Raw genomic sequence first — 14,029 nt, 5'->3', positions numbered from 1 at the left:
AAATGGGTTCTTTAGGACTATATGATTTTATCATCTAGCCTTATTGTCAGGAAAACACTAGATACATTTGACTCTGAGAAGTTTCACTTTAGCTCTCTGTAACACTTAAGTATGGACTACCTTGCTTTTTATTTTATGAAATTATTCCTTTTTATAAGTTTGGCTGTGAATTCACCTTACCTTTCGGTGTTTCTTGAAGAGCAGGAGTGCACACTTCAATGATTAAGAGCTTAAAGTAATTCTCTGCCTGCAGCAGGATCTGTGAGATCGTTATTATCAAAGGATACTTGTGGTCAAAGCCATACCACATTCTGAAGAGCCGGGCACTGTCTGCTTTCGATGTGTTTTTATCCAAGTTATTTGCTTCCTGGGGAGAGATAATAGAAAAAGGCATTGGGTAAATAGTTAAACACATTTTAATATAAAAATACATGTCAAACCAAATTAAGTTAAACTATATTAAAAAAACCGTTTCTATATATAGGCATTTTCATCTAAATGGTGAAGCAGTTGCCAGGCAAATTGGCTCATAAATCTTGCTATATGGATGAGACCCTTCTGGAGTATTTCAACATTGACTTTTCTTAATAATCCTGATTTTATTAAATAGCTAAGAAATGCTATTTTGACATCAATAAAAATGATATTTCTGTTGTATTGCTGTTGTGGGAATTTTACAGTTTACTTTTGTCAAATTCGGATGGTATTTATTTATGGATTACCAAAAGGTCAAGGCTAAAGAGAGGACAATAGTCGAATAAGAGTTATGCGGTATTTTATTCATTTTGTTTGATAGATCACTACCAAAAGCTATGGGTTGATTTTTGATATCTTTCTGCTTAGATGATGAAGAGTTTTGAAATAGATATTCCTGATGCGACGAGGGCAACAACTGAATGTGCTTGTCTATATCTTTTATGCCCCCCCCAAGGGCCATAAAGAATGAGAGGATGATAAGGAATTAAAGACAAAAGAGGAAGAGAAAATGTTTGATGGGTGTTTTTGGGAGAGAAGAGAATGAAATGTGGAAAAAAGGAAAGAAACCAAAACTTTTTTGTGAGCTTTACAGACAGATAATAAAATGTAAGGAGGGTATTCAGTGGCATTCTTACTGTATTCCATTTTGTGTTAAGAGAATTTCAACTGGTTGTAATTATCCTAATCATTAAAAGCATTTATATCTTACTTGGGCTTTGTTGCTATGCCTGGAGCCCCAGTTTTCATGCCCAAATTGGGTCATGAGTTGCAGCCCAGTCATAACGTGAAGAGTCTTCTGAGGGAATGATGACCCACGGAAGACAGTGGAAGTCAACTGTATGCTCCACAGCCAGTGCTTAGATGACCCCAAATTGATTTGTGTTCATTTTATTTTTACCCTTTTCTATCCAGTTCCATCATTGGTTAATGATAAATAGCTGGAAACAAAGGGCTGTGTTCTACCCCTGAAACATATGTGTACCAGTAGATGCTGCTGCTCCATTCCCCAAAAATAAAATGGAAATACAAGAAAGCAAAGTGTGCTTCACTTTTAGTTAGCGATTTATCCTTTGTTTAAAATGGATGAAGCGAAAAACTAGATCCAAGATGGCCGTTTAGGAACAGCTCAGGATTGCAGCTCCCAGTGAAAGCGCAGAGGGTGAGTGGACGCCGCGTTTTTATTGCCCACAGACTAGGAAATTCCCGGGCAGAGGTGCTCCACGCTCGCCAGCGCGGCTGTTGTGGCCAGCGCTGCTGTGCCGGCCGGCGCCGACCAGCGCCGCTGCTCTGCCCCGCGCGGCTGCTTTCTCGGCGCCCCGGAGCCGCGGTTCTCCGTACAAAATACACCGGTCCGGGTGCCCTTTTGGCTGGCGATTGGAGCCACGGGAAGTCGCCCATATGCTGGTTCAAAAAGGGGACTGAGCAGAGAACCAGGACAGTAGATTCCAGGGCAAAAAAAAAAAAAAGAAAAAAAAGCGCCACAAACCTCAGTGCCGCTGTTTAAGCCAGCGCAGTGAGTGGCCGCAGGGGAAAACAAACAGACCCCGGCGCCTCTTCAACAGGTGACTGGAACACCAACTTAAAAAAGGCTCTGAGGCAGGGAGCCAGGCGATCAGGCTCGGCTGGCCCCACCCCCACAAAAGAACAGCAACCAGAAACTCTGGAGTGAGAATTTCACAGCAAGCGCAGCTGAACCCGGGACAGTCCAGCTCTGTGGGGGAGGGGTGTCTGCCATTACCGAGGCAGCCCCCCGTTGCCAAGGCAACACGCCATTGCTGAGGCAGCCCGCCGTTGCCAAGGCAACACGCCACAGCAGAGACTCCGCCCCAACAGTGGCGGGCCACCATCGCCAAAGCAGTTCTAACTACACCCATATAAACAGGACTGCAGGGAAGTTCACTCGGCAGCGGGGCGCAGCCCACAGCAGCTCAGCAAAGCTGCTATAGGCCCACAGTGACTAGCCTGCCTCCTTGCTGGGCTGGGCAGGTCTGAAGGAAAAAAAGAAAAAAAAAAAAAGAAGGCAGCAGCATAACGGAAACTCATAAATAAAGCCCTAAATCCCTGGGACAGAGCACCTGGGAACAAAAAGCAGTTTATGAGTTCTGCTGCAGCAGACCTAAAAGTACCTGCCCAGCAGCTCTGAATGAACAACAACAGAGCTCACAGCTCACCATTTGAGCTCCTATAAAGAAAAGACCATCTCCTCAAGCAGCTCCCTGACCCCTATATATCCAAAAAGACACCTCATAGAGGAGAGATCAGATTGACACTAGGCGGGTATCCTTCTGGGACAAAGATAGAAGAAGAAGAAAACTGGTAACAACCCTTGCTGTTCAATAGCTGCTGCAGGTGAACCCCAGGCAAGCAGGGCCTGGAGTGAACCTCAGCAGACCTACAGCAGAGGGGCCAGACTGTCAGAAGGAAAACCAAGAAGCAGAAATAACCTCATCAACAAACAGAACGTCAATCTGAAAGATTTGAGACCCAATCTGAAAGCCAGCAACTACAAAGTCGACAGGTGGATAAATCCTTAAGGATGGGAAGAAACCGGCGCAAAAAGGATGAAAACACCCGAAACCAGAACACCTCTCCTCCTAAAAGGGATCACAACTCCTCGCCAGCAAGGGAACAAGGTTGGATGGAGAATGAGTGTGATGAAATGACAGAATCAGAATTCAGAAGATGGGTAGTAAGAAACTTCTGTGAACTTAAAGAACATGTTCTAACCAAATGCAAAGAAACTAAGAACCTTGAAAAAAGATTTGACGAAATGCTAACAAGAATGGACAAAATAGAAAGGAATATAAGTGAATTGATGGAGCTGAAAACTGCAACACGAGAACTTCGTGAAGCATGCACAAGTATCAACAGCCGAATTGACCAAGCAGAAGAAAGGATATCAGAGGTCGAAGATCAACTCAATGAAATAAAACGGGAAGGCAAGACTGGAGAAAAAAGGGTAAAAAAGAATGAACAAAGTCTCCAAGAAATGTGGGACTATGTGAAAAGACCTAATCTACGTTTGATAGGCGTACCCGAATGCGACGAAGAGAATGAATCCAAGCTGGAAAATACTCTGCAGGATATTATCCAGGAAAACTTCCCCAACCTAGCAAGGCAGGCAAACATTCAAGTCCAGGAAATACAGAGAACACCACAAAGATATTCGTCAAGAAGAGCAACCCCAAGGCACATAATCGTCAGATTCACCAGGGTCGAAATGAAGGAGAAAATACTAAGGGCAGCCAGAGAGAAAGGTCGGATTACCCACAAAGGGAAGCCCATCAGACTCACAGCAGATCTCTCAGCAGAAACCCTACAAGCCAGAAGAGAATGGCCAATATTCAACATCCTTAAAGAAAAGAACTTTCAGCCCAGAATCTCCTATCCAGCCAAACTAAGCTTCATAAGTGAAGGAAAAATAAAATCCTTTGGGAACATGCAAGTACTCAGAGATTTGGTCACCACCAGGCCAGCTCTACAAGAGCTCCTGAAAGAGGCTCTACACATATAAAGGAACAACAAGTACCAGCTCAACTAAAGGGCAAAACAGCCACCTAGCACCAAAATGGCAGTATCAAATTCACACATAACAATATTAACCCTAAATGTAAATGGACTAAATGCCCCAATCAAAAGACACAGACTGACAAATTGGATAAAAAGACAAAACCCATCGGTGTGCTGTATCCAGGAAACCCATCTTACATGCAAGGATATGCAAAGGCTCAAAATAAAGGGATGGAGGAAGATTTACCAAGCAAATGGAGAGCAAAAAAAAGCAGGAGTTGCAATTCTCATCTCTGATAAATTAGACTTTAAAGCAACAAAGATCATAAGAGACAAAGAAGGACATTACATAATGGTAAAAGGATCAATGCAACAAGAAGAGCTAACGATCCTAAATATATACGCACCCAATACAGGAGCACCCAGATACATAAGGCAAGTTCTTAATGACTTACAAAGGGACTTAGACTCCCACACAATAATAGTGGGAGACTTTAACACCCCATTGTCAACATTAGACAGATCAACCAGACAGAAAATTAACAAGGATATCCAGGACTTGAACTCAGACCTGGACCAAGCAAACCTAATAGACATTTACAGAACTCTCCACCCAAAATCCACAGAATATACATTCTTCTCAGCACCACATCACACCTACTCAAAAATTGACCACATAATTGGGAGTAAATCACTCCTCAGCAAATGCAAAAGAACGGAAATCGTAACAAACAGTCTCTCAGACCACAGTGCAATCAAGTTAGAAATCAGAATTCAAAAACTAACTCAGAACCGCACAGCTTCATGGAAACTGAACAACTTGCTCTTGAATGTTGACTGGATAAACAATGAAATGAAGGCAGAAATAAAGATGTTCTTCGAAACCAACGAGAATGAAGACACAACATACCAAAATCTCTGGGACACATTTAAAGCAGTATCTAGAGGAAAATATATAGCAATAAGTGCCCACATGAGAAGCAAGGAGAGATAAAAAATTGACGCCCTATCGTCAAAACTGAAAGAGCTAGAGGAGCAAGATCAAAAAAACTCAAAGTCTAGCAGAAGACAAGAAATAGCTAAGATCAGAGCAGAACTGAAGGAGATAGAGACACAAAAAACCCTTCAAAAAATCAATAAATCCAGGAGCTGGTTTTTTGAAAAGATCAACAAAATAGACCACTAGCCAGATTAATAAAAAAGAGAGTATAACCAAATTGATGCAATAAAAAACGATAAAGGGGATATCACCACAGATTCCACAGAAATTCAAACCATCATCAGAGATTATTACAAACAACTCTATGCACACAAACTAATAAACCTGGAAGAAATGGATAAATTCCTGGACACTTGCCTCCTGCCAAGCCTAAACCAGGAAGAAGCCGAAACCCTGAACAGACCCATAACAAGGTCTGAAGTTGAGGCAGCAATTAAGAGCTTACCACCCAAAAAAAGCCCAGGTCCAGATGGGTTCACAGCTGAATTCTACCAGACATACAAAGAGGAGCTGGTACCATTTCTTCTGAAACTATTCCAAACAATACAAAAAGAGGGAATTCTTCCCAAATCATTTTATGAGACCAACATCATCCTGATTCCAAAACCCGGCAGAGACTCAACAAGAAAAGAAAACTTCAGGCCAATATCTATGATGAACATAGATGCAAAAATCTTCAATAAAATACTGACAAGCCGATTGCAACAGCACATCAAAAAGCTTATCCACCATGATCAAGTAGGCTTCATCCCGGGGATGCAAGGCTGGTTCAACATACGCAAGTCTATAAACGTAATTCACCACATAAACAGAACCAAAGACAAAAACCACATGATTATCTCAATTGATGCAGAGAAGGCCTTTGACAAAATTCAACAGCCCTTTATGCTAAAAACACTCAGTAAGCTAGGTATCAATGGAAAGTATCTCAAAATAATAAAAGCTATTTATGACAAACCAACAGCCAATATCATACTGAATGGGCAAAAACTGGAAGCATTCCCCTTGAAATGTGGCACCAGACAAGGATGCCCGCTCTCACCACTGCTATTCAATATAGTATTAGAAGTTCTAGCCAGAGCAATCAGGCAAGAAAAAGAAATAAAGGGCATTCAAATAGGAAAGGAGGAAGTCAAATTGTCTCTATTTGCAGACGATATGATTGTATATCTAGAAGACCCCATCGTCTCAGCCCCAAACCTCCTGAAACTGATAAGCAAGTTCAGCAAAGTCTCAGGATACAAAATCAATGTGCAAAAATCACATGCATTCCTATACACCAGTAACAGACTTAAAGAGAGCCAAATCAAGAACAAACTTCCATTCACAATTGCCACAAAGAGAATAAAATACCTAGGAATACAACTAACAAGGAATGTAAAGGACCTCTTCAAGGAGAACTACAAGCCACTGCTCAACGAAATAAGAGAGGACACAAACAGATGGAGAAACATCCCATGTTCATGGTTAGGAAGAATCAATATCGTGAAAATGGCCATACTGCCCAAAGTAATTTATGGATTCAATGCTATCCCCATCAAGCTACCAATGACCTTCTTTGCAGAACTGGAAAAAACCACCTTAAACTTCATATGGAACCAAAAGAGAGCCCACATAGCCAAGTCAATTCTAAGCAAAAAGAACAAAGCGGGGGGCATCACACTACCAGACTTCAAACTATACTACAAGGCTACAGTAATCAAAACAGCATGGTACTGGTACCAAAACAGAGATATAGACCAATGGAACAGAACAGAGGTCTCAGAAGCAACACAACATATCTACAACCATCTGATCTTTGACAAACCAGTCAAAAACAAGCAATGGGGAAAGGATTCCCTGTTCAATAAATGGTGTTGGGAAAGCTGGCTAGCCATGTGCAGAAAGCAGAAACTGGACCCCTTCCTGACACCTTACACTAAAATTAACTCCAGATGGATTAAAGACTTAAACATAAGACCTAACACCATAAAAACCCTAGAAGAAAATCTAGGCAAAACCATTCAGGACGTAGGTGTAGGCAAGGACTTCATGACCAAAACGCCAAACGCATTGACAACAAAAGCCAAAATAGACAAATGGGACCTAATCAAACTCCACAGCTTCTGCACAGCAAAAGAAACAATCATTAGAGTGAATCGGCAACCAACAGATTGGGAAAAAATTTTTGCAGTTTACCCATCTGACAAAGGGCTGATATCCGTAATTTACAAAGAACTAAAGCAGATTTACAAGAAAAAAACTAACAAGCCCATTCAAAAGTGGGCAAAGGATATGAACAGACACTTCTCAAAAGAAGACATACGTGAGGCCAACAAACATATGAAAACATGCTCATCATCACTGGTCATCAGAGAAATGCAAATCAAAACTACACTGAGATACCATCTCACGCCGGTTAGAATGGCGATCATTAAAAAATCTGGAGACAACAGATGCTGGAGAGGATGTGGAGAAATAGGAACACTTTTGCACTGTTGGTGGGAGTGTAAATTAGTGCAACCATTGTGGAAGACAGTGTGGCGATTCCTCAAGGACCTAGAAATAGAAATTCCATTTGACCCAGCAATCCCATTACTGGGTATATATCCAAAGGATTACAAATCGTTCTACTATAAGGACACGTGTACACGAATGTTCATTGCAGCACTGTTTACAATAGCAAAGACCTGGAACCAACCCAAATGCCCATCGACGATAGACTGGATAGGGAAAATGTGGCACATATACACCATGGAATATTATGCAGCCATCAGAAACGATGAGTTTGGGTCCTTTGTAGGGACATGGATGAACCTGGAAACCATCATTCTCAGCAAACTGACAGAGGAGCAGAAGATCAAACACCGCATGTTCTCACTCATAGGCGGGTGTTGAACAATGAGAACACATGGACACAGGGAGGGGAGCACTACACACTGGGGTCAGTTGGGGGGAAATAGGGGAGGGAGGGTGGGGGGTGGGAAGCTGGGGAGAGATAGCAAGGGGAGAAATGCCAGATGTAGGTGATGGGGAGGAAGGCAGCAAATCACACTGCCACGTGTGTTCCTATGCAACAATTTTGCATGTTCTTCACATGTACCCCAAAATGTAAAATGCAATAAAATAAATAAAGGGGAAAAAAATAAAATAAAATAAAATAAAATAAAATGGATGAAGCAGGGACTCACAATGAAATTAAAACCCAAACTTTTCATTGCCTTTTTCACTGGTTGTCTTAAGATCTCTGATTTTTCAAGTCTTACAGTTTTCCAGTGTCCTCTAGTGTATCACTGTTCACATGATGTTGATGCAAATTTTGTGCTAATCATTCAGGAAAGGATGGGGTCAGCAGTGGTAAATAGGTTTCTTAAATGAAAGACTTCTCGTTCATTGCAGAACTATTCACAGTAGCAAAGACATGGAATTAACCTAAATTCCCAACAAGGGTAGACTGGGTAAAGAAAATGTGGTCCATATATATCATGGAATAATAAGCAGTCATAAAAAGGAATGAGATCATGTCCTTTGCAGGAACATGGACAGAGCTGGAGGCCATTATCCTTATTAAACTAATGCAGGAAGAGAAAACCAAATACCACATGTTCTCACTTATAAGTGGACATGAGAACACATGGACACAGAGACAGACACAACACACACTGGGGCCTACTTGAGGGTGAAGGGTGGGAGAAGGAAGAGGTCAGAAAGAATAACTATTGGTACTCGGCTTAGTATCTGGGAGATGAAACAATCCACACCACAAACTCCTGTGACACAAGTTTACCTGTGTTACAAACCTGCACATATACACTTAAACCTAAAATAAAAGTTAAAAAAGAAAAAAAGAAAAGAAAATGTAGGACCTCTCAGTCTTTCATTTATAAATGAGCATTGCAAATCTTCAACCGAAACTGTTTCTCAAAGTTACTTGGCCATGGAATCCATTCTCATTCCCAGTCCCTACTGTGGGACACTGATGATCTTTTCCTGGACATTAGAGCTCCACAGGTCTCTGTTTTCTGATAGGGATGCCATGACTTGTTATCTATAGTCAGAATTTACTCATATTTCCTCAAGAAAGGAAACCAGGGTGTCCGGTTCAATTTCTGTCCTTCCTCACACCTTTCTCTAAGCATTTCTAACCCAGCAAAGGCATCAGATTTGCAGAATTACTGTTGCGCACAATGTTTTCTTCATCATCCTCAAACATCCGCAAATTGTTTCTGAGCCACTGTTTCCCAAGAGCATGTTGGGATCCATCTGACAAAGCAAAACTGCCCATGTTGAACTAAATTAGTTAGGAAAAGCTCAGGGCCAAAGGTGGGGACTTTCCTCTCCTTTTTTCCCCCCTTTCCTTTAAAAGCAATAAGGACGCATAGATTTTTATCCATCAATAATCATAGGTGAATTTTGATAGTGGATAATATCTACTGGTGACTACAAAGTCATTTAAAAAGCTGATAAAAAGTTATGTCAGCAAATTCCCATTTTTTTGTTGTTTTTACGTAAGGGTGGTCAGCATTGTGGTGAGCTATACTGGCAATCAGGGGCTGGGATTCTGGCAGCCAGTCTGCAGCACTGCAGCTGAATGATGTTCCCAATAATGATGGTCCCAAGCTACTGAATGCCCATTAACTCCCAGGAAGCATGCTAGTCACATTATCCAGTCATTAATTTTTTCAGTCATTATTTTTCAATTCTCACAATAATCTATCAAGGTAGGTTGCATTGTACCTATTTTGCACAAAGGGACTTTTGAGAGCCCTAGAGAAGGAAAGAAATGAGTTCAAAGTCACACAACTATAAGGTAACAACTGGAATTTAGTCTAGGACTACTGGACTCCAAAAGAGAATGTTTTTCTGCATGTATTTCATTCAGCCTTTAATTCAAAAGAATAGATTCTACTAGTAGGCTACGTAACTTCGTTGGGCTGCAGTTTCCTTATTTGTAAAATGAATTGAAGAAATTGGACTGACTGGTCTCTTAGGTCCTAATCATATGGAAAATACTTTTTATTAAAGACAATAGTAATAGCTATACTTCGTAAACAGTTACCAAGTGCCAGATACCATTCTAAGTACTTTCATATATTAACACTTCAGATTCTTATAATTATTTGATGAAATGTGGTCTATTATTATTCCCATTTTACAGATGAGGAAATTGATGTAACTGGGATACATATAGGTTTCCAAGAACACTGTGGCCCCTACGCAGGCAAGATTCCTGTCATCTAGTTGGGGCTCCAGGATACAAATGGACAGCAAACTAGTGCAAAAGTGGAGGTCAGAACAATGGAATGCTCCTCTTGCAGGCTGAGATACAGCAGGTATATGTACTCTGAAACATAACGAAAATGCACAGCTCCCTCAGCTGGGTGAACTGCCAATGGCTTTGACAGTGTCCTCATAGAAACTTAACATCAGTGTTAGGAATCTCTTTAGACTTCTAGATACTGGTTTCAAGGGTTTCCCAAGGTCTTAGAAATCCTCCATCTTTTTTTTTTTTTCCTCCTTTTCCTCTCCTTCTTATTTCCCGGGGGGAATATATCAGAACTCATAAGCACTTCTGAAAGAGCTTATACTCTATTTTTGGAAAAACTTCCAGGGATATTTATGGTCAGCTAATGGGAGCAACACACATTAGGTAGTATTTTAGAAAAATATTAACACAGGTAATCTCTTTAAGAAAAACCTTCATTTGTGAGGAATAAACTTGGTTCTAATTAGAATAAAGCATCTGTGAAATATGTTTTCCCAGGTAGGGAAAATATCACTGATGACCCAGCACTGACATTTATACTGATCCTGGATAAAATGTTCAGAATATGTCTTAAATATCTGTTGGCCCAGCTCTGGATCCATTAGTTTATTTCTCTGAAGTTATTGATGAGTTCATAACTTGGTTATGAAAGGCCATCAATAAATGAGTAGAAATAAATGAGTTAGTCTAGTGTGTGCTCTGCTTGTGCACTGGAGTTGAAGATAAATGCACTAAGGGAAGGCTGGCCTTTGAAATCACCCTGGAACAGGGAAGGTATCTGATGAGGCAGCACAGAGAGCCAGCCCATGGGAGGGTCCAGATGGGCAGTGGACAGCAGGTAGCATCAATCTATCTGGATTCTTCTGAAGTAGAGATCAGCTCACACCTCAAGGACAATAGATGTGGGCAGTCATCACAAGTCTACTCTGGAACTTGATGGCATTTTTCTTATCGTTAGCAATACTTCTTCTCTTTCGAGGGCCTTTATTCCAGAGGGGATGTGGTATGCATGTTAGAACAAGCATAGGTCCCAGAAACTGAAAACCAAGATTTGAGTTTAGTAATAATACTATTGCTAATAACGCCAACTCTGAGCCTCACGTTTCATAGCTGTAAATGGGAGCTGGTGAGTAAAGCATGTTGAATCTCAACATTTATTTGACTAGATACTCTAAGAAGCAGAATGCTTGGTACATGGGGATTTTCTGGCTCTTTTATTAACCTCCTTTTTTTATGGGAAAGTTTGAAAAATGACTGGGACATTTGATATCTTTCTTTTTCTCTTAAATAAGGCAATAGACCAGAGGTTGAGAAGTGACTGAGAATAGCAGGCAGTGGGTAGTTTTCTTTTAGGTGATCTCCTAATACTTAACACTCACTAGAGAGGGAGCAACAAAAACATTATCAGGGTACTCTGTTCCATGCTTATTTCAACCCCTGAGAGAAAACAAAAGGTTCTGCCAAGAAATCTGTGAAACACAGACACCAAAGCAAGAAGGGATTGTTTATTGTATTAACTTTGATGAAAAAGAACTAGGCAATGCAAATACATTCCTCTGTCAATATTCAAATATGAAGACCTTGCTAAGTGAACTGAATGAACTCTGCTTTGGAATAATCATGTGGGATTGCTCCTCATTTCAGGGGGTTTCAGTGGATTAAGTGAAAGGAGGAAGATTTTCCTTCCTATTTCTCAAAATTTCATATTCAATATTAATGTCAGAAGTTGCACCAAATGATAACAAAGACAAATAATTATCATAAGAAACCTGAAGAGCTCTTTATGGGCTCCAAAGCACTTTTTAAGTAGTACATGTGAATGGAATTTATTATCAGTACATCTACCCTACCATCTCCTTCCAACTTGGAGTATATTTATGTAACAATTTCAAATGCATCACCTTGATTTTCTAACTACCAAGGAGAGGATCAGATTTCACGCCTCTAAAGAGAAAGATTTCTGGATTCTGAAGAGGGAAGACATTATATAATCTAGAGGCAAATAGAAATATTTTTTCAAATTTACATTTTAAAAGGTGAATTATTAATTCCTAGCCTCTACATAAAAAGCATTTTATATAAATATTCCCACCTTCCCAATGCCCAGATAAATTCATAAATGTTCCCAGGAAGATACAGTCAGAAAATACATGCCTAGAGGAAAAAACTGAAAGAGACAACCAGCCATGAATGGATAGAACTGTTAAGATGACACAGAGATCTCACAGATAGACTACCAGATGGGCTTGGCTTATGCTTTAGCTACAAAGAAAGGGCCTGGTCCAGGTAACTTTGTCTGTGTAGAAGATCCAAGTTAATCCAGAGGAAAATAAATTCTTTGGTTCAGGAAAATATAATATGATATTGTAGTGGTCTTAAAGTGTATATCTACACATCCTTTGACACTTTTTCCTTTAAAACATGGAACTTACCTAGAAGTAAAAAGTACAGTTATGGTTACCAGAGGCTGGGAAGGGTAGTTGGGAGGGGAGGATAGAGAGAGGTAAATAGATACAAAATTACAGCTAGATAGGAAGAGTAAGTTCTAGTGTTCTGCAGCACTGTGGGATGAATATAGTTAACAATAATTCACTGCGTATTTTCAAATATCTAGAAGGGAGGATTTTAAATGTTCCTAACACAAAGAAATGAGAAATGTTTGAGGTAATGGCTATGCTAATTACCTTGACTTGATCATTAAACATTGTATACATGTATCAAAATATCACTCTCTACCCTATAAGTATGTACAATTATTATATGCCAATTAAATTTTTTTTCTGTTTTTATTACATTTTAGGTTTTGGGGTACATAGGAAGAAGATGCAAGATTGTTGCATAGGTACACACATGGAAGTGTGATTTGCTGCCTTCCTCCTCTTCACCTATTTGGCATTTCTCCCCATGCTATCTCTCCCCAACTCCCCACCCGCCGCTATTTCCCCCTGACAGACCCCAGCGTGTGATGTTCCCCTCCCCGTGTCCATGTGCCAATTAAAAATTTTAAAATAAAAAAAATATCTTGGAAGGTTAAAAAAAAAAAAAAAAAGATGGGCCCTAATTTCTCTTCCTGTTTGGTGGGGCTCATACTTAATGACTCATTTTTAATGAATAGAATATAGCAGAAATGATGTGTCATATCCAAGATTAGGTCATAAAAAGGCATTGTGGCTTCCTTCTTTGCTGTCTCTCTTGGACCACATGCTCTGAGAAAAGTTGGCTGCCCTGCTGTGAGGAAGCTCAAGCAGCTCTGTGGAGAGATCCATGTGGAAAGGAACTAAGTATGCCTGCCAATGTCCAGTAAGGAACAGAGGGCTTCTGCCAACATGGAGGTGGATCCTCCAGGCCAAGTCTAGCCTTCAGATGACTGTAATTTTAGCTGACATCTTGATTGCAACTTCATGAAAGACCTTGCATCAGAAACACTCAGCTAAGTTGCGTTCCAATTCCCTATTCATAGAAACTTTGAGACGATAAATGTGGGTTGTTTCAAGGCTAAATTTTTGGATTCTTTTTTATGTAGCAATAGAAAATTAATACAATGATACACTGGAATAATAAATTCCAGACATGAAAGGTTTTGAAATTGGAATTGGAGATAATAAAATGTTGAGGCCCACATTTGCATAGCTCTTTACAGTTTATGAAGTATTTTCACAAAAGTAGCATTTGTGTTATAGAAGACATATATGCCCTCTTAAAAGTATATCAAAAACTATCCTGGGTCCAAGATACTCATCTTACAGACTGAAGATTAAATACAAAGACAAAAAATGATGAACCAACCTACAGAGAGG

The 14,029-nt window shown here is 40.2% G+C and overlaps 1 protein-coding gene across 2 annotated transcripts in view; it reads right to left on the bottom strand.

The window, feature by feature from the left end:
* Nucleotides 1-14,029, bottom strand: part of SLC9A9 (solute carrier family 9 member A9) — a 579,933-nt gene that overhangs the window by 107,917 nt on the left and 457,987 nt on the right. The window contains exon 14 of one of the 2 annotated variants that reach the window (XM_032258640.1): nt 288-363. In XM_032258640.1, the coding sequence (XP_032114531.1) occupies nt 288-363 (76 nt within the window). Of the gene's footprint in view, nt 1-287; nt 368-14,029 lie in introns of both variants that reach the window. The other variant, XM_032258631.1, reaches the window with a different exon arrangement.

The sequence above is a fragment of the Sapajus apella genome, unplaced genomic scaffold, assembly GCF_009761245.1.
Source record: "Sapajus apella isolate SASKATOON/1434 unplaced genomic scaffold, GSC_monkey_1.0 scaffold4, whole genome shotgun sequence".
Classification (NCBI taxonomy): domain Eukaryota; kingdom Metazoa; phylum Chordata; class Mammalia; order Primates; family Cebidae; genus Sapajus; species Sapajus apella.
This window is presented reverse-complemented; position numbering and strand designations above follow the sequence as displayed.